At 39.8% G+C, this 21,633-nt stretch overlaps 1 protein-coding gene across 5 annotated transcripts in view; it reads right to left on the bottom strand.

Moving 5' to 3' along the window:
- Positions 1 to 21,633, bottom strand: part of UHRF2 (ubiquitin like with PHD and ring finger domains 2) — a 102,249-nt gene that overhangs the window by 1,878 nt on the left and 78,738 nt on the right. The window contains exons 13-16 of one of the 5 annotated variants that reach the window (XM_058565786.1): positions 20,739 to 20,835; positions 20,274 to 20,431; positions 16,260 to 16,358; positions 2,130 to 2,152 (exon numbers count right to left, since the gene is read on the bottom strand). In XM_058565786.1, the coding sequence (XP_058421769.1) occupies positions 2,147 to 2,152; positions 16,260 to 16,358; positions 20,274 to 20,431; positions 20,739 to 20,835 (360 nt within the window). In that variant the 3' untranslated portion in view covers positions 2,130 to 2,146. Of the gene's footprint in view, positions 1 to 2,129; positions 2,153 to 11,220; positions 11,835 to 14,201; positions 15,222 to 16,259; positions 16,359 to 20,273; positions 20,432 to 20,738; positions 20,836 to 21,633 lie in introns of those variants that run through there. The other 4 variants (XM_058565782.1, XM_058565784.1, XM_058565783.1 and 1 more) reach the window with 4 other exon arrangements.

The following is a 21,633-nucleotide window of genomic DNA, read 5'->3' as shown; positions in this document are numbered from 1 at the left end:
CATATCCTATGAATCAGGTATCCCCTCGGCCTCCTCACAGCCCTGGGACAGGCCACAGGCCACTCTTGGAGCAACTGTCACCTTGCAGCCGGCACGGCCCCAGGCTGGAAATGCCATGAAACCTCTAGATACATATAGGGGCCATGTGTTCCAATGACAAAACTGGTGCCTTTCATCCAAATAAAGGATGTGGGTACCACTTCTGGGTGCAAGAAGCCACCTGGGACAAGTAGTCTGGAAACGGAGATGTTAGTGCTTTTTTTTTTTTTTTTTTTTTTTTTTTTTTGTGAGGAGATCAGCCCTGAGCTAACATCCGCCAATCTTCCTCTTTTTTTTGCTGAGGAAGACGGCCCTGGGCTAACATCGGTGCCCATCTTCCTCCACTTTATATGGGACGCCGCCACAGCATGGCTTACCAAGCAGTGCGTCGGTGCGCGCCCGGGATCCGAACCAGCGAACCCCGGGCCGCCGCAGCGGAGCGCGCGCACTTAACCGCTTGCGCCACCGGGCCGGCCCCAGAGATGTTAGTGCTTTTAGTTGTTCCCAGGGCTCCAGGACAGAACGTTTGGCTCAGACATCAGCCAGGTCACGGATGTTTCCTGGGGCAGAGGTTTTCAAACCTTAGTGTGTCTGGATCACCAGGAGGGCTTGTGAAAACAGAAGGCTAGGCCCTGGCCCCAGAGTTTCTGATTCAGTAGGTCTAGGGCAGGGCCAGAGAACTGGCATTTCTAATAAGTTCCAGGTATTGCCTTTCAGCTTTCTTTGTTCACATTTCAGGGAAATTTCCAGAACTCTAAACCTTTCAAAAGAAGGGGTTGGGGAGGCAGGTAGGGGTGAGAAGAGGCTGGACTTAGTAAGCTTTGCATTTTTAATGCAAATCTTACCATTTTAAGAGAAAAACCTCTCTGTCCCTGGTTTTGCCTGAGGCTTCCGTGGCTGAAGACTGTCCTAGACCAGGTGCTACACACTGTGGCCTCACTCTCTGATCTAGGCTCGCTCCTGCCAGGACTGCATTGAGGAAGTCTTTTTTTTTCCCTAGAGATCAAAATGTCAGCTCTATTACCAATAAAGCTGATTGGAGAATGTGGTTTTTAGATCTCTAGCCCAAAGGGCTTGCTCTCCATTTTTGCTCCCCTGATGCTTCACCAATCTAAGCCTGGGGACACCCCACCCAAGGGAAAAGTTTGAGGCTGTAGAGAATTGCGGCCCCATGCTGCCCGCAGGTGCAGAGGCAAGATAGAAGAGGGGGCTTCCCCAGCGCTGGTGGAGTACTGTGGGTGAACACATGTCATCAATCACCTCCTCTGTGGGGAGCAGGAAGAGGCAGGCCAGGAGGCAGGAGTGTTACATCAGCTGAGGTCATGCCACAAAGAAAGCAAGAATCCAGGAAGCAGGAGTTAGTGTCCAACACAGAGCATACTACTCTTGTAAACCTGCTTATTTTCTTGCTGGGGGGAGTAGTCAGACTGCCTGGGGTCACAGCCCAGCTCCCCTATATCCCAGCTGCATGACCTCGGAGAAAATAAAAGCATCTCTGAGCCTCAGTTCCCTGACCTGTAAAGTGATATCCCCTACCACTCCCCCGTGAGGACTCAGTGTACTGCTGGGAACAGTGTCTGGCACAAAGCCAGCCTCATAAGGGTCAGCTCTTGTTCTTATTCCCATCCTCACTCAGGGTCCTGTCTCCTGTACTGCACGGCCCTGCACTCCCTGCCTCAGCACAGAAGCCCTGACCCCAATCTGACCTATGCTACGTTTCGCTCCATGTCCCCTTCCTTTTCTCTCCATTCCTAACGGCCCTTTTCCTCTGGATGGCCAGAGAACGTGGAAGGAACATGGGCTGTAACCTCATACAGATCTGGATAAAATTCTCAGGTATGTCAATTGTGTTGTGACAACAGGCAAATTCACTTATCCTTTCTGCACCTGTTTCTTAAGGTGAAAAAATAACAATAAAAGTACTTACCTCAACCAGGCTTGTAAGGGTTAAATGAGATCACACAGAGTGAGCACGTAGCATGGGGGCTGGCACCCAGAAATCACTAACATATTCAGCAAACACTGACCGAGCCATCATGTACCACTAGGTACCATTCCAGATGCTAGAGATATAAGGTGAACAAGACAAGGCCTCTTTCATGGAGCATCAATTCTAGATGGACAAACATGAATCAGGATTTCAGTGTTAAATGTTCTTTAGAAAACAAGAAGCCAATATGGTATGTGTGAGGGGGTTGGGACTCCTTTATATTGGGTGGGCAGGGAAGGATTCTCTGAAAAGGTGACTTTTAGGCTAAAATCTGAACAAAAAGAAGCCAGCCATGACTAGATGTGGGGAAGGAGGGTGGGAGTATTCAGGAAGAGGGAGAAGCATGTTTGAAGGCCTTAGTGTCTGTGCTCTCACTTTAGCGTTTGGTTATTTTCTCATATGTAAAGGGTTTTAAGAATCCCTGGGAAATAGGAGGGGAGAAAGAAGATGAGGAACAAAAGCTGCGGCTGGGGAAATTTGTGGGAATCTTTCTAGGAGTCAGGAATGGGGAGGAGGGGTTTAAGCCTACAGTCAAGATCATAGGGAATGAAAAATAGGGTCCAGAGAAGAAGGACCCTTGGCTCAGATGGAAGGCATTGAGGAAAAAGAAAAGAAGAAAAGGTATGGGTGGGGGTGCTGGAGGTCCAGGAAGGGATGGAAGGATTGTAACGGGGTTGGAAGGGAGAGAATAGGATTGAAAGTGGGAGAAAGATGCAGGTTAGGAAGAGGAAGGAAATGGGGGGAGGTGGATCAGGGCCTATGGTGGGGATGGGGAGAGGTAAAGATGAAGATGTGGAAGTGGAAAGAACATCATCAGCTCAAGGACAGGGCAGATGAAAGAAGTCGGGAAGTGGGAGGGAAGAAAAGCCAGACGGTGGGGAAGAGGAGAGGGGAGAAGGCTTTCCAGGGTTGAAAGGAAGAGAAGGGAGTCAAGAGCATGAGCAATGAGGCCTGGGTCAGGAGGGGGAGAGGACTCCCTCAAGTTAGGAGGAGGAGAGGGATTAAGAAGAGAATGGGGAAGGCGGATAGTTAAAAAGCCGGCTTGAGAGCAGAGGACTGGCGACAGGAAGGGGTGGAGGGCAGGAGGAGGCCCCAAGTTTGGGAGGGGGGCTGGCCAGCAGTAAGCGGAAAGCAGAGGAAGGAGCGGAGCAGTAATTGGGGTGGAGTGGGGGTGGGGAGGAACAGACCTAGGCTCCCGGCTCCCTGGATGAGAAAGCGAGCCCAGGAGGAGAAGCAGCAGACTTTGGGAGCAAAGGTCGTGGAGTCGAGGGCCTCTCAGTAAGGGGTGGAGGGAGGACCCAATGATTAGGAGACAAAGGTATGTGGGAGGGGAGAAGAGGAAGAGCAAGGAAGTCTTTTTTTTTTTGGAAACCAACTGGGTAGCAAGATTGGTGAACTGAGGGGACCAAGCAGGAAGCAGGGGAGTGAATGTCCCAGGGGTTAGAATGTTTGCAAAGTTGAAAACTAAGTCCAGAGAGCAGTACAGCCCTGAGGACAGGGCTGGTGGGAACCTCCCAGGATCACTGTAGAAACCCGGGATGGCAGGCTGAGGGGCCCACTTGATCATCACCCACTATGGCCGTGGGCAGGGACCCCGATATGTATGATTAATGTAGAGTGTGCGTGAGTGTATGATCTTTTCCTAGCGCTGCCTTTTTCTTGCTTCTCCTGTTCATATGTAATTCTCATTGCTTGCTTCACTGAGGACTTGATCTCCCCCTCCTCCTCCTGCTCCTCTTCTAGTCCTCCCAGTGCAGGGTGCCTCCCAGCTGTGGCTTTACTTTGCCAAGCTCTAACTTCCCAGCCTTCATCTGAGCTTCTCCCACATCCCCCTCTCATACACACAACCCCCTGGGAATGGGGTAAGTCCCTGATATTACACTGTGACAATCCCTAATGTTAGATCACCCATCCCAGTTTGTTCAGAAAATGCAGTCAATTTGGGGCGGGGGCAGTCTCTGGTGCCTGGAACTGGCAAGGGTAATTGGACACTTTTTTCATAAAAGCAGTGCCGCTAAATTGTGGTTTAATAGGCTTTCATAGGCTAACCTGGGAACCTACCCCTTTCCTCTGTTATCATTGTTCCTACAGGAAATATTTGTACAAATTTGTACAAGCAAGAGATTATTTCATTTTCAACCTATATCAAGTCAAAGATCATGGCTGTCATTCTTTTACAAATTAACTTCTGAAATGCAAGTTGGAGACTGTCTGTAATTTCTTCTGAATGCAACAGAATTGATGGAGGGTTAAAAAAAACAACTACAAATTATTTTTTCTAATGGAACTACTGACTCTCTGGTGTCTGGACCTCTCTTACAGAGGTCCAGGGATTCCAGAACTGATGCAAGAGAAATTTTGGTGTGCTTTTGATCTGTTTCATTGTACTTTAACCTCACTAGCAAAAGTGTTTGCATAGCTCGGGGTGAGACATTTTAAATTTCCTACAAAAGCACTTCTGAAGATTATTTGAAAAAACAAAACAAAAATCTTATGAGACTCAGAAGATTTACGTGCTTTAACAGCCAAAGTCATAAACTCCCAGAAAACAGGGTGGAATCCAATGGCACCAGGAGTGATGTCAGTCATCCTAAAAAAATGCAGACTTTCCCCCAACGATGCTGCCACTGAGAACTTGATCCAAAACTGCTACTTGCTGCAGTAGGAGCAGCCAGAGCAGAATCAGATGCAAACAGATTCTTTCTTTAAAGTCTGGCATAAAGAGTGGAAAAGAATGGGAAAAAAATTTTTTTAAAAAGATAACTTGCTTGCGTTCAAGACATTTTATCCAACATGAATTACATAGAAATATTAAAGTTCCCCAAAATAGAAGGACTAGATGTTTTTATTGGTTAAAAGAAGCTGCTTTAAATGCATTCCAAAAGACAATGAGGAAAATACTTTCCATGGAAGGAGACAGTTGGGTAGGCTGTTAAATAAACTTGCAAATAGCAAAGGAGTGAGTATAGTATGTGGCGTCAGCCATGTGGAGAGGGGCAAGAGGAGGGTGGAGAGTCAGCAGTATTTCTGTATTTTGTCAAAAGACAGCTTTGAGCCTGGGACAGTGTCTGCCATTCAGAGAAGCGCTGTCAATCCGAAGTCTAACTACTGAGCACGAGGCAGTTCCGGGAGGAGGGGCTGAAAAGTGCCACAGTTAAGTAGGCTCAATATGGTCCTTAAATAATTTCATTATTGCCCCAAAATTAGTCACATTTAGGAATGAAGACCATGATTTTTATAGTATGAAAATGAGAAGAGTTTCTAAAAGAAATATGTGCCATGCAACAACCATTCATATATTTTTAGATGAAATTCAGTCAGGTTGCACATTAGTTCTCTTTAAAAGAGTATCTGAACCTGGTTTTCAAACGGAAAAAGGATGTAATATAAAAGTAAATACTGGAGTAAACAAACAACACAGTGAAGCAGAAAAAGTAATGGAAAGTAACAAGTTTATTTAACAGCCTTGAGTTTAAATTCTAAGTGTGGTACTGACTACCTGTGACTTAGAGTGACTAACTCTCTGAAACCACTACCTTGTCTGGAAAATGGAGATAACGCCATTTACCTCACAGGGTGTATATGAGTAGGAAATGAACTAATGTATGAAAAACACCAACAGTACTCACTTCTTTTTGGACACACACTGAACAGATGTGGGAACTATTGCCATCCCTGCTCCAAAGACATGGATATGCTCGTGAAATACTCTTCCCCCCATTAAAAAAATAGATTCTCAAGGAAGAAAAGGAAACCTCCAGGTGGTAGAAATGAAGAGGAACCCACAGGACCTGAAACCACACAGCCCATGGAGGAGGCTGAACTGGACATGTGTCTTTGGAATTGAGGTTTCAGTGATGTCAGGAAATGGATGTTGGGAATCGAGGCTGCGGTTACAATGCACAGTAAGGAGCAGAAATGGGGTGTGTTTAGAATTGGGAAAGCCCTGTTTCAATAGGAGGACTGGAAAATTGGTCTCTATTAGCTCTGGATCATAGCAAGACACAAGCTTTCCCTCCCAGGCCATAGGTGGAAAACAAAGTCACTAACAAGAGGCTTTGCTACATGTGAATGCAGAAGCCAAATTCATACTAGTTGCATCGTGAAGGTGTCCCATTCAACAAAATAAACATAACAATTGGTTTAGTTTCAGGAAACCATATAGGGCCCCAGAAGAAACAATCTAAAAATTTTTCCAAAAGAAGCAACTGTGTCCACAACTAAGCCATAAAACAAAACCCTCTGAGAAGAAAAAGCCATAGAAGATGAGCTCACAAATTTACAAAACACAATGAAATTCAATGTTAAGCACCAACAAATGGCAGAACTCTTACTTAAGGAACCAGAAATGAAAGATTAAAAGGACTTATTTCAAAATAAGTATGTTTTAAATGCTCAAAGAGATAATGGAAGGACTAAAATCCATAAATGAGAATAGGAGATTATGAAGCAAGAACAGGTAAACTTGAAAACAAAATTGGAAGAAAACAGTTCTTGAAATAAAGTAACTTATTTAGATGGATTAAACAGTGGACTGACTCAGAGAAAATTCAATGAATTGGAGGAAAGATATGAGGAAATCACCGAGAACACAGCACAGAAGGAGTAGAGAGATGAAAGATATAAGAGATGTTAAGGTATGGGGGGTAGAATACTGAAAACTTCTAGCAGGTTGAGAAGGAGATAGAGAAAATGGGAGAGGAGCAATTATTTTTTAAAATAAAAGAAAAAATTCCCAGAACTGGAGACATGCATTTTCAATTTAAAGGAATACTATGAGTCCCAAACAGAGCAAATAGAAATTAATCCACACCTAAATAGATTTTAGTGAAACTGAGAAGCTATTATAGAGAGAAAACACATATCCTTCAAAGAAATAACAATCAAACTGACATTCAGCTTTTTTTCAGCAACAATAAGATGCCATAACACAATGGAATATCTACAAGATGCTGAAGAAGAATAACTAGCAACCTAGATTTGTAAACCTAGCCAATCTATCTTTCTAAAATCAGTGTGAAAAATAAAGACGTTGTCAGGCCCACAAAGATTAAGAAAATTGACTGTTCACAGATCTTCACTGAAAGGTCTGTGGTACAAAAACATCTTGAAGTAGTCAACAAGAAATAGTGAGCAGAGAAAACAGACTAAAATTGTCAGTAAATTAGTAAGTCATATTTAAAATAACTTGGATAAAAAAAGTTATAACTAAAATACTAAAGATTAACACAGAAAATAGGTCAAAAAAGGTAATGTAAAGGGAAATAAAAATAGGGCAAGATACTTGTCTCATTCAGGAAAGAAACTGAGGTATTGACCAATTTATAAATATCAATATGCTTTAAAGTATAGGTATGTTAAAAGCTAAAGGATGACCACAAAATAATAGAAACTGATTAAATAATGGAGTAACTTGCAGTCTAGTGTGCAGGTGGGGGGAGAGGATCAAATCCTCTTTAAATATAAGAACAAGAAACAAAGGTAAGAAGGGAATTACCCTTGCCCCCTCCATAAGGATAAACACAAAACAAAATACAATGATAGAAATAAGTCTAAATATTTCAGTATCATAATAAATATACAGAGACTAAATTTACCTATTAAAAAAGAGTATCCCAAAGCATAAAGTTGAATGAAAAACAAGGTGTAGAATACATTATTTGTATAAATTTTAACACTTGAAGTACTATATTTTATGAATACCTATACATGAATACATAAGTATAAAAAATAAACGGAAAAGGCATCACTAAATTCATGATAATTTCTTGGGTGGGGGAGGGGAATGGGCAGGGTGGACTGATAAAAGTATGTCAGCTTCATTTGTGGTATTTTGTTTTTATTTATTTAAGAACAAATATGTTAACAATGATCAATACTAGATAACCTGTATGCAAAGTGTTTGCTACAGTTTCTTTGTAATTTTCCATATTTTAAAAACAAGCAAAAACCCCACTAGGCATAGAGCATGGCATAGATGTTACTTTCCTTCCCCTGGGTTGAGCTCGTCTCTTTATAATAAAAGGAAAATATCTTCTTTGTTGGGTTGTTGGAAAGTTTTAATATCACACAGTATAATGTCTGGCACACAAGTGCTTAATAAATGTTAGTTTCCTCTCAAATACAGTTCTTTTATTGTAAAACCTGTTTTAGTTTCTTAGAAAATAAAAACCTGTTTTTGAAAGGCTACTTGGGGGACTTCCAGTTCCACACAAGATAGAGTAAGTATATTCCACCCTATTCCTGCTGCTAAATATGACTAAAAACCCTGGACAAAATACATAAAGCATGGGCCGGCCCCATGGCTTAGTGGTTAAGTGCGCGCGCTCCGCTGCTGGCGGCCCGGGTTCGGATCCCAGGCGTGCACCGAGGCACTGCTTCTCCGGCCATGCTGAGGCCACGTCCCACATACAGCAACTAGAAGGACGTGCAGCTGTGACATACAACTATCCTCTGGGGCTTTGGGGGAAAAAAATAAATAAATAAAATTATAAAAAAAAAATACATAAAGCAACTATCAAAAGACTCTGAAAGGTGGAAAAAAGAAGGTGGCCTGGGTAGGCACTTTGGAACTTGAGGAATGACCTGGAAGTAAGTTTCCCAGGGTTCTTCTTTTGCTTCCTTTTTACCTTCTTTTGGCTTGAGTGCAACAGAAGCTTACAATCCCAAAACATCAATGGGCCCAAAGGAAAAAAAAAAGGCCTGCTCTCACAAGCCAAAGGAATGGGAAAGGGTGACTTGTAGGAAAAAAACCCATTTGATTATACCTGCCCCACTCTAGGTAAACACCTATCCCCCTAGTCACTGGATGCGGCCAAGACTGGGGAAGAGCCCTGTAGGCCATCCCTGCCCTGCCCTGAGCAACCAGCTGCAAACAGGCAGCACCTTAACCATCCCAACTAGAAATTGAGGGAGGATTAGAGACAGAAGGGAGCTGGAGAAAGGGTTCCTTTAAATCTGTGGATGAAGTCCTGGGCAGACCTTCAAGCAGACCATGCATGAAACTGACCATAATCAACACAGCAAAATGAACTCTGAGCAGACTACTGCCCAGGTTTCAGATTGGTTTCTGAGTAGCATCCAAGTGGGGGCAAACCAGAATAGCACTGCAAAGACTTTGAAAATTAAATTGACCTTGAACCACAAATGTGGACCAGAACATGCATTCTGAACCTAAACAGTTTTACTGCCTTATAAAAAAGAAGACTTAAATAGGAACAAGATTCTCATAATACTCAAAATGTCCAGGATCCAATGCAAAATTACTCATCATACCAAGAAGCAAGAAAAATCTCAACGTAAATAAGAGATATATAGAAGACCCAAACAGAAATTTTAGAACTGAAAAATACAATAACCAAAATAAAAAAACTTATTGGATGGGCTCAATAGCAGGATGTAGATGACAGAGGAAAGACTCAGTGAACCTGTAGATAGATCATTAAGAATTATATAACCTGAACAATAGAGAATATGAATTGAATAAAAATGAACAGAATCTCAGACTTGTGGGCCAATAACAAAAGAGCTAATGTTCATGTCATTGAAGTTCCAGAAGAGAAGAAAGAGTGCAGGGCTGAAATCATATTTGAAAAAATAATGGCTGGAAACTTTCCAAATATGACAGAGGATATAATCCAGATTCAAGAAGCTGAGTGAACTCAAAACAAGATAAACCCAAAGAATCCCATGCTCAGAAATATCATAATCAAATTTCTGAAAATTAAAGACAAAGAAAAAAATCTTGGAAGCAGCCAGACAAAAACAATACACTACCTGCAGAGGAACAACAACATAAATGACGGCAGATTTCCTATCAGAAACCATGGAGGCTCAAGTCTCGACTGGGGAAAAATTCACTTCTGTGCTCACTCCTGTGGCTTCAGGACCTGGCTGGCTGTTGGCCAAAGACATCGGTTTCTTGCCACATGAGCCTCTCCATAAGGTAGCTCAAAACATGACAGCTGGCTTCTCTCAGGGTAAGCAAGAGAGGGTGCCCAAAGTGGAAGCCACAGTATTTTTGTAACTTAACTTTGGAAGTGATATCCATCACTTCTGCTGCATTCTATTCATTACAAAAGAATTATAAGTCCAGCCCACACTCAAGGGGAGGAGATTATAACAGGGCAGGAAGACCACGAGTTGGAGATCATTCGGGACCATCTTAGAGGTTGCCTACCACACTATCGATCAATTTATCAATAGCCTGTAGTCAACCGATTTGGATATTAAAGAATTTAGTTAAAAAGTAGTGGAAGTTCTAGTTTCAAATTATTAAAAGACCAACTAAAAAATTCAATTCCTTGGGGCCAGCCTTGGGGTGCATGGTTAAGTTCGCATACTCTGCTTCAGCAGCCTGGGATTTGCAGGTTTGGATCCCGGGCACGGACCTATGCACCACTCATCAAGCCATGCTGTGGAGGAGCCCCACATACAAAACAGAGGAAGATGGGCACAAGACGTTAGCTCAGGGCCAATTTTCCTCACCAAAAAAAAAAAAAAAAATTCAATTCCTTGTCTATTGGTAGACTCAGGATTTTAGGAATGTTTCTATTAGTCAGGATAAGTTATGCTGTGTTAACAACTCAGAAACCTTAGGGTCTTAAAGACTTACTCCTTACTCATGTTGCATGTCCACCACAAGTTGGCTAGGGGCTGCATCATTCTCACACTGGGACCCAGGCTGATAGAAAAGCTCCATCTGGGTGCTACTGATCTCCATGGAAGGGGGAAAAAAACTTTGGAGGGCAATGAGATGCTCTGCCTAGAAGTGACACACAGCATTTCTGTTACAACTAACTGACCAACTGGTCACATGGCCCTAGCCAACCACAAGGAGGCTAGGATGTGCAATCCTAACATATGCACTTGAAAGCCAAAAATACTGAGTGAACAGTACAAGTGACTACCACAGTCATTCTGGTCACTAAATATTCAACACACTCTTGTCTCCTACAGAAACTACATGGCCTCCAGAATGGTTACAATGAAAAGAAAGGACAAAATGAAGTGTTAGTGAGAACACGGGGCAACCAGAACTTTTACACTACTGGCAGGAACGTAAATGCTATAAACTATTTTGGAAATATCCCTTCATTTCTCTTGAGTAAATAACTATTAATGAAATCGATGGGTTGTATGTTAAGTACATATTTAATTTAAAGGAAACTGTCAAACTATTTGCCAAAGACTTACACACAAAGGTTCACAGAAGCTTTATTTATAATAGCAAAATCCTGGAAACAACCCAAATATCCATCAGCAGATGAGTAAACAGATTGTGGGACATTCATATATAACAGATTACTTAGCGATATGTTCAAATTTTGGCAGTGTCCATTCTGTTTTGTCTGTTACATTTTTTTTTCACAATCATGTTTACTTCCAAGAATTTTAATCTCAAATTACTCTTCAAGCAGCTTGTTCTTATTCTGTCAACGCAAGGCAATTTCATACTTGAGGATATAGTTGTAAAACTCATTCTTTCATTCATTTTTTCAATAGTACTCATTTGGTCCACCTGCTTGGCCCCTCTAGCTAGCTCTTGATTTCTTGTGTCCAGTGACTGGTGTTTAATCAGTTTTCTTCTGTGCAGTGTCTGATTAATCCAGGTTACTAAATATCAGTTCCTTTAAAGGTATGATGTGGGAACTCGTCAACAGACAGTGGACAAGCAGGGATAACTCTTCCCAAACGTGAGCTGGTGACAAGTGAGCCATCAAGCTCAAGTCCCTCAAATCAGATAGGCAGTCATGAGCTCTATCTTTCTCGGTGTCCTGAAGAAGAATGAAGAAAGATTTGGTTCCTGATGGGCAAAGAAAGAATAGCAGACAGTAGGAAAGTCAGGGCAGATTGCTATCCAGCTCCTATAAGTAGGATCTCTACTGAAATCCAAGCCTTTAAGCCACATAGGTAGGGCCCCTTTCTGCCAGCCGCACTGTCACAACAGGGTTGTGAGAGAGCTACGGGTGTCTTAGATTACCAGCTTCCCAAAGATTACCTAATATCCTTAAACATACTAGCACGCACATATTTGTTCAATGAACCATGTTATTCAGAAGTGACTTCTAAAACTAAAGGCCCTGCCTACTCTAATAAGAAAAAGCTAAAAAAATCCTACCCATATGGAAGTGGCTAAGTACTTAATAGTAATTCCTGTAACCTACTAAATGTAACAGAATCCAGTGAAAAGCTCATGTTTTAAACTTAAGCCTAGGAGACAACCAGATACTATGTACCACCTGAAGAACAACCACACCACTTAAGAATTCTTGCCAAAAAAAAAAATTCAAATGTGAATTTGGTCATGCTTGAATTCTAACAATTTACAGAAAAATGAAGAGAAACAGGTTAAAGTACACCACATAGTTAGAATCAGCAAAATCTATTCTGTAAGAAAGGCTCCAAAACAATTTCAACACACAAACTGTGAAAGGTGAAGGGGAAAAAAAAAAGATTGAGGAGATATATAGATTAAAAGATACTTAAAAGACAGCAATTAATAGTGTAAGGTCCTTATTTGGATCCTGATTCAAAAAAACTTAAAATATAATATACATGTATGACATTTGAGACAATGGAAATTTGAACATTACTAGATATCCGATGATAGAATTACTGTTAAATTTTTTTTACATGTGTGACAATGAGGTTATGTTTTCTAAAAGTCTGTATCTTTTACATACAAACTGAAATATTTATGTAAAAAAACTTGAAGTCTTCAAAAAAAGTTTAAGAACAACATAAAATTGCTTAGCTTTTGGCCATTCTTGATATATATTTTTTTGTGTGTGAGGAAGATCAGCCCTGAGCTAACATCCATGCTAATCCTCCTCCTTTTGCTGAGGAAGACCGGCTCTGAGCTAACATCTATTGCCAATCCTCCTCCTTTTTTTTTTCCCCAAAGCCCCAGTAGATAGTTGTATGTCATAGCTGCACATCCTTCTAGTTGCTTTATGTGGGACGCCGCCTCAGCATGGTCGGAGAAGCAGTGCGTCGGTGCGCGCCTGGGATCCGAACCCGGGCCGCCAGTAGCGGAGCGCATGCACTTAACCGCTAAGACATGGGGCCGGCCCATTCTTGATATTTCTGAACGTGTTAAGCTGTCATCAGCTTTCTTTCCTAGTCTATCATGTTATAACAAAGTTAAGACAACATACAGTCTAACTGTGGGAATTGTTTATTTCGCTAATAAAAATGGGTAGAACTAAACCAGTTCAAGTAGCTGAAATTGGGATATTCCCCACCCTTCACAGAGATATGGCCAATGCCAGAGGGAATATAACACTAGATGATGCAATTTAATGATTCATTTTCAATCTAAGAAGGTCCTATTTAAATTTGATTCTTCAAAATAAAAGTGATTCCAATGTTTATAACTAGCCCTAAGTGACGACAGCTCCAATCACCATGCTGTGTTTCCCAGAACCCGATTTTGAATTTAACTGAATGCAGGAAAAGCACTGAAACTAGTCTGGCTTATATTCAAACGAAGAGCCTGTACAGGCCAGAAGCAAGACTGCCAGGTCTGGACTCAGACTGCGCAAGTTTACAGCACAGCTCTGCCACTTCCTTTGAGTACAAACTTTGGCAAGTTTCTTAACCTTTCTGTGCCTTTGCCATTCATCCATCAGATGGGGATAATAGTACCTGCCTCTTAGGATTGTCAGTAAAATTAAATGAATACACATAAAAATGTATAAGTGACTAGTACAAAGGAAATATTCAATAAATATTGGCTATATATATGGCTCTGAATTCAGGAGTAGGAAAACTGATTCCATCATATTAAAGCTTTTCTCCAATGAAAATGTAATAATATAGCTTCAAAGATTAGAACTATGTTTTAGAATATTCTGGTATCTGTGAAATAAGAAGTAGCACTGATTATGCTAAAAGTGAATGTAAGACTGAAGTTGTTATAGATAAAAGAAATTTTTTCCCATTTAGTAAAATTAAAAATAAATAAACAAGTAAATCAAACCCAGGGTGAAATCTGTCCTTAGTACTTAAGATTTCATACTAGTTCTCATCACCAAAAGTCAAGAGTAAAAAATTGTGCAAAATGTCTGTTTCAACAAAAACACACAATGAAATACTTTGGAAATGACTGAGTCTTAGAAATACCTACTGTAAGCCAGACAAATGTAAAAAAGTGAGGCAAGATGAGCTATTTTTCTGGTCATAAAATATTTATTAAGGTATACTTTAGGGAATATAGTGAATATAAAATTTAGGATCACAATATGAAGCAATTTCAATCCTCTCAAAAGTCAGCCCAGTCCTCAATGCTCTGCAGATGTAAAACCACTGGTGACACTCACTAAAAGCAGTTTGACTAGTACAGAAGAGGCTTTTCATGAACATTTACAACTAGAGCATCTGAATATCTCTTTTAAGTGCAAAACCACACCACATTACACTAATGCAGCAACAATGCATTCATATTGTTCTCATTAGTCATTAGTAGTCAACTTGCATAAAACACCAGAAAAAAGCACAATGGAGCTCACAAAATGGGCTAAAAAATGAACCTGCAAAACACACATTGTAATGGAAGAAGACATTAAAAATGTATTATGCACACTACAGAAGCTGCATTCATCCCAACAATCTCAAGTGTCATTTCCTTTTCTGTAAAATCAAATTACATGAACCAGGCACAACTAATATTTGGGAGGCAGTGTGTAGCTAAAATTCATTTAACTAATTATTCAATGATTTAAAAAATCCCCATAAATCTTTTCTGTCCTGAGGTAGTTGCAAAATAAATCATAACTTGAATATCAACTAGAGCTGAGGCTTTGACTTTTTACTCATTAAAACTAGTTGTTACTGACAGAGAACTACCTTTTGATATTTAAAAGACAGTTGAGAAATGGGCCTCTTACTACACACACAAGATGATGGCTACGTAGGAAAGAGGATTAGCTGCTTCAGAACGTGAGAGATATGGTCCACCACTGCTCCCCTCCCACCCCCCAACCATTTTAGATTCTTTACTGTCCAAAAAGCCACCGGGAGCCACACAGTAGAAGTAGACAAATCATCGTCCTTTGCTGTAGCCAGGGAAGAAAAGGTCAAGTAGAGTTTGCAGAATCTCATTGGGAATCATGATGTAATTCTGGCCAAGATCATGCCGGCAAGCAGGGCAGGAGAAAACTTGAGCCTTAAAGGAACGCTGTAAGCAATCCTAAGGCAAAACCAAAACAAACACAAAAACACACCAATTTCATCTGAGGGTGTAGCATGTAGAAAAGTTCACAACAACTTATGCTTTCAAATAAGAACTAGAAACTTATTGTGGCAATAAGAGAAACCTAAAAGATGGACAACTGTGAAGGCCTGAATCTGCACCGTGAAAACTCGTCTAGAGACATGGCTTTAGGTCCACTTCTACCACAGACTGTGAGACTTGAGGTGAACGACTAACTCCTGTGTGCTTTAATTTCCTCATCCAGTAAAATAAGGGTGTTAGAATTACGTGTGGTTCCCACCAGCCTCCTCTTCTGGGTTGGATTTTAATCCTGTTCTTTCCTGATAGAGCACTAAAGAAAAAAAATTCAGGATTCTCCTGCTTAGAACTAAGGTATCTATTTTATCAAATCACTTACAATATAATGAATCTTCTAAAAATATATTTATAATATATTATTAATGTATCAGAGTTAACTGACTCAAGGTCAGGCAAAAACGCTTAAGTGGAAAGTTTGTTTCCATTTTACAAAATAAACTAAAGTTCAGAAGTTAGGTCAGTGCACACAACCACCGAGCAACAGAGCAACATTCCAACCTTGGTTTGACTGAAACTCAAATTTTCCTTTTACACCACTACTGATAACACAATATTCAATTCCTCTGGGCATGCTCCCAGGTAGAATCTGTTTTAGATTCCATTAAGTGCATGGAATTACTTCAGTTTGCAGTATATGAAACATACACAAGCTATAACATAGAAAACAGCATGACATCTTACTTTCTTCTTTGCCATTTCAACCTCTCCTCAACAATTCCAAACATGATAGAATGCCTCGACTATATATATATTTGAATTACTAGAGAATTAAAACATGCATTTACCACCAAGATGTAATTAAATGCTTCTTAACTGATAAAGTTCCATAACTATCCTGCTTCACGGAAAACTGCTTCTTTACATGCTAAAAACAGGTTTGTAGGTTAGTGTGCCTTCTGGACTAACAAGGGAAAACGAGAAAGGAAGTCTACTTACTTTACAGACATTGTGGAGGCAATCTGTTGTCACAGGCTGGTAAACTAGCTCCTGGCAGCAGACACACATAAAAGATTGTTCCAATTTTTTCAGAAAATTCTAGAATGGTACCCAAGGGGAAGAAAAAAAAGGTTAGCATTTCATAATATATTAAAATTCTAAGTGATTAGGAAAAAATTCTAAGTGATTAGCCACATTTAATATGTTTTCTATTAAGAAAAAAAAATCAAGTAGTGATTGTAACTATAAGCAAGCAAATAATGGAAACTGAAGAAAACCCATTCCATAAGATATACACATTAGTTTTAAATCTTAGGATTGGGTTGGAAAGGTTGCAAAGTCAAAATATATGGCATTAAAAAGTGAATACCCCCCTAAACCTCACATTCCAGAGATTACTATAGCTTGTCTCAAGGTCATTATACAAAGATCACTTTTTTCAAAAAGCTGCATGGTAGTCCAGTATATGAACTTGTATTTACTATTTATTCAATCTTTTGCTGTTACAAAACTTCAATATTTACTTTTTAAGCTAAAAAATAAATAAATAAAAGCACCAAGCAATAATACTCTGTAGTATCTAAGACCCCAAAGAATCAACATATTCATTTTCCTAGGATTATTTTCTGTGACAATTTGCCTCAATCCAAAAATCTCATTTTCCTGACGCTGATGTTTACTCAAATTGGGACTAAATTATAAGGTAGAACCATCTAGAGAAAACATGATCAAATGGGTACTCTATACTCTTCAAAAGCCATTACTGGGGCCAGCCTGGTGGTATAGTGGTTAAGTTCGTGTATTCTGCTTCGGCAGCCCAGGGTTCACAGGTTCGGATCTGGGCACGAACCTACACACTGCTCATTAAGCCATGCTGTGGCAGGCGCCCCACATATAAAGTAGAGGAAGATGGGCGCAGATGTTAGCCCAGGGCCAATCTTCCTCAGCAAAAAGAGGAGTATTGGCAATGAATGTTAGCTCAGAGCTAATCTTCCTCACCAAAAAAAAAAAAAAAAAGAAAGGACAAAAGCCATTACTGATTCCATTTTACCCAAGCTGTTTGTTTCTCTTAAACTAGAATAAGAAATTTTTTGAATAGTGACAATTATAATCCTCCATTCAACAGTGGGGAGTGTATTTTATGTTTGTTCTTTGTTAATAGAAAAAGTAGAATTTACAAGAATTTCAAGTAAAAGTAAAAAATCAAAGATCCTATTTCAAAGTTATGTCTTAATACTAACTTTTTTATGAACATGGATTATACAAGTCAAGTGAATTATCAATAAAGTATTATGCAACACATTAAAAGAATACACGTTAGGGGGAGACATGGAAAAAATTCAAAATGTAATACCAGGTACCCTCTCCCTGACGAATTACTCTGTTAATGACTGGTATTTCCCCAGTACCTCCATGATCCCTGTAATATGAGTATATGTACTACAGATATTTTGAGTTCCTAGATGTGCTAGGCACTGATCTACCTAGTGGTGATAAAAAGGCAAAGTCTTGGGGCCAGCCCTGGTGGCCTAGTGGTTAAGTTCAGCGTGTTCCACTTTGGTGGCCCTGGGGCTCAGTTCCTGGGTGTGGACCTACGCCACTCATCAGAGGACACGCTGTGGCAGCAGCTCACATACAAAATAGAGGAAGATTACAGATGTTAGCTCAGGATGAATCTTTCTCAGCAAAAAAGAGGAAGATCAGCAACTGATGTTAGCTCAGGACGAATCTTCCTCAGCAAAAAAAAAAAAAAAAAGGGCAAAGTCTCTACTCTCATGGAACTTTATATTGCTTTAGGAGAGCAGATAAAAAAAAAAAAGACTCAATTTCAGATAGTAATAACTGAGGAAACAAAGCAAATTAAAGCAACAGAGTAAAGAGTGGCTATTTTAGAAAGGGTGGCGAGGGAAGGCCTCTCTGAGGAGCATAACATTTTTGCAGAGACTCTGGGGAGTGTGGATATGAAGGAGTGAGCCACATGACGATGTAGAGGAGAGCATGCCAGTCAGAGAGATAGCACATGTGTAAGGGCCTAGGAGCAGGAACAGGTTAAATAGCTCAGAGACTACTATAGCCAAAGCAGTTTGGGCCTGAGAAAGCAGGGAGGAGACTGGAGAGGTAGGTAGGGATGCCAGAATATGTAGGGCCTTAGGAAGGTATTTGGACATAAATGTACATATAATATACGTATTTATTTAAAAGGCACTGTTGGCCAACACCTAATTTTTCTGGCTTAATAAATGTGTTCCCGGCTTATCTGAAGAGAACTGGACAAGAAACCTGCCCAGGACAATAGTATATAAACGTCCAGAGTAATCACTAGCAGCAAGGTCACAATCAACTGACCTAGGTATATAAGATCCTGTCACCTGCGGGCAGGACTTTTTTTTTGTCTTTTTTCTTGTTTGAGAACTGTCAATTGGTGACTTTATTTCATAAAAAAGTTCCATTGAAAGAGGAGGTTGAAAAGTCAAGTATACTTGATTTACACATACTTGGCCAAGTCTCACAGGAGTCAACCACTTCAATAATATTTTTATTGATAAATAGGATATACATATTAAAAACCTCACTTTGAAGCCCAATACACATGTCCAACCCAGACAACAGATGTGCAAAAGAGAACTTCCATGTGCACTCAGGTGACTTTTTCCTTCACCTGCTACTTTGTCTCCTGCCCACTGACAACTGGAACTCACCTGAGTTATCACTAACCAGCTGGATCCTCTCCAACCAGAGAATAATTAGACCATGATTAACAACTGCTTGCTCTATCTTACTTGCTCTAAGTGAAAATGAGTCTGACTAACCAGAGTCAGACTCTCCTTATGCCTGGGTCTCTTGGCTAACAAGCAAGTAACACTTCTCATGAAGCCAAATCACTTTCCTTCCGTCCTCCAAACACGTAAGCCTCATTCTACCAAGGATAACCCAATATATCACATTTGTAGCCAAAGGTAATGATGACTCCAATATAAATTCAAAGGGTATTTGATAAACCTCATCTATTTCTAAAAGCTTAAAAATTATATCAGGAAGACTGTTCCTTAATATAGTGATAATGATGACTATTTCTCAAACAAAGAGCAACACAAAAATTCTATGAGAGTTCCCTCTAAATCTGGATAGAAAGCACTTACATATATTCATTAATTCCATTTCAGGAACATGAAAAGTTCTGGCTAATGTACTAAGAGAAATAAAGAAAACACTGGAATGAAGAAATTACTAAAAGATGACAAGATGAAATTTCAAAAGAGGATACTATAGCTCACCCACAATAGCTGCACATCACAATACTTTGGAGGGAAAGAAAACAGAAAAGTAACTATATTATACATGACAAGGGGCTAACATCTAATAAAAAAGAAGATTCAAATGTATAAGCAAAATTAAAAACATAATAAAAGCAAGTGAGCAAAGAACGAAAAGAGAATTTACATTTGAAACCTCCAGCTTTTGAGATTTGATAAGAAAGCTTCATTTGAAAAACACAGCTTGACAGAAAATACATATCAGTTAATCTTGTAATTCCTTTTCACTTTAAAATTGTATGATTACCAAAAAATGCAAAAAAACTCAAAACATATGAAGTATTTAAATAAATCAATGCTCATTTATTTTACCCCTAGGTTGAACACGTAGGCATTGAAAATTGCGCTGAATTACTTAAGACTTACACTATCAGGTAATTTTGAACTATAACAAAAACTTTCCTGATGAGTTTTAGATTAAGTTGAGTGTGTTCCACAACTGAAAATTCTTCCCACGAACAGTATCTAAACATAAATTATTAAGTTCAGGCACAGAGAGGTCAAAAATCAACATCAAAGAGGCCTAAATTCATTGTATAGCCTCAGATTACTTCTGAAAGGTGGCGGCACTGGATGAGAAGACTGCATTGGATGAAAGGATCAAATTCTAACTGACATGAAAATGATACTTCACAGGGAAATTATTTTTTTCATCATTTGTTAATATTAGAACATCATTATTAAAAACATCTTTACATACTGGTCCTTCCACAAGAGATGCAAGCACTTCATCCCATAGCTTCTGGTTTTGATGATCTTCTCTGATTAGACGTTGTTGTTGAGGGGTCAGCTGGAAAGCCTCAACTGCTTCTGCTGAATCCGATGCTTTGAACACTTTAGAGGCACTTGGACAATCATCTATATTTATTTAAAAATACATCAGCAGACTTACAAGTGGTTCTAAGCAGAACTATGAAACAAAAGAGTTAACTGGCACCAGTAACGTTTAGCATGAAGATAACCTGCATAAACAGCATCTAACTTTTCCTGGAGTTTAGGATACTATACTTGCTGCTGTTTTGGCTCTGACACTATTAAAATACACTCCACACCCCCTTCAAATCCTTCACTTTTAATTTTTGATGAGTTTCTCATTTATTCTCTGAATATTTCCCTTTACTAGAAGCTACGTTATTAGGATTTATGTTGTGCACTCATTACCTACCATCCGTAGTCGGTCTTTTCGAGGCCCCACTGGCCTGCTTCTTTGACTGTCCTTTAGTCTTCTTCCCTTCCTTATCTGAAGGGTAACCTACTGGATACTGATGGGGGAGAAAAGAACAATGTAGATTTAAGCTTCACAGAGGAGGGCTCTAGATCCTGGTAAGAAATTTAAAAAGGGAGGGGGGAGGAGTTTACACTTTCTCTAAACTGAAAGACTTTATACAAAGGAAACAGACATTTAAAGGAACAGAATTCAAAGGACAGAAGACCATGAAAATCTCAAATTCAGTGTAAAACCATGTAGTTTTGACTGTTAAGATATTTCATTTTATAATACAACGATCTTCGTTTCAAATCTAAACGAGGAAAGATAAATTCAGGAGTTGTGACTAGGTGGCTTGAAAAGTTTGAGGAAGAAAGGAAAGCAGAATCTAGATACTAAGGTAAGTAAGATCAACCCCAGAGGACAGCAGATGGTACTCATATAGATGGGATTACACTAAATTGTGGAGTCAATGTAAACAAAACACTCAAAACATTAAGGGCCAAGTTTCTTATCTCCTAAAATTGAGGGCGAGGAAACTTTTAGAAGACCTAAAACTACTAAATTACTGAATTCTTTATCAGCTAAAGGTTAGACTTTAAGGAATAAATTCTACCTATTATTACCCTTGTGTTTTACTGGCTACTCCCTTTTTTTTTTGACATGCTTTGTGATAACACTCATGTTTAAAGTTCAGTATGTTTCAGGCCTCATCAATGATATTATTAGCTCACCATAGATGGGCTTACAGGCTTCTGCTCACAGTTTCAAATCTAACTTATCTAGAACACTGCTGTGCTGAACAGTGGATCTGAAAAAACCTTTTGAAAATGTATTTAACGACAGGTTATTT

This window comes from Diceros bicornis, chromosome 22 (assembly GCF_020826845.1).
Source record: "Diceros bicornis minor isolate mBicDic1 chromosome 22, mDicBic1.mat.cur, whole genome shotgun sequence".
Classification (NCBI taxonomy): Eukaryota; Metazoa; Chordata; class Mammalia; order Perissodactyla; family Rhinocerotidae; genus Diceros; species Diceros bicornis.
The sequence above is the reverse complement of the archived record's forward strand: the minus strand, read 5'-3'. Positions and strand labels throughout refer to the sequence as shown.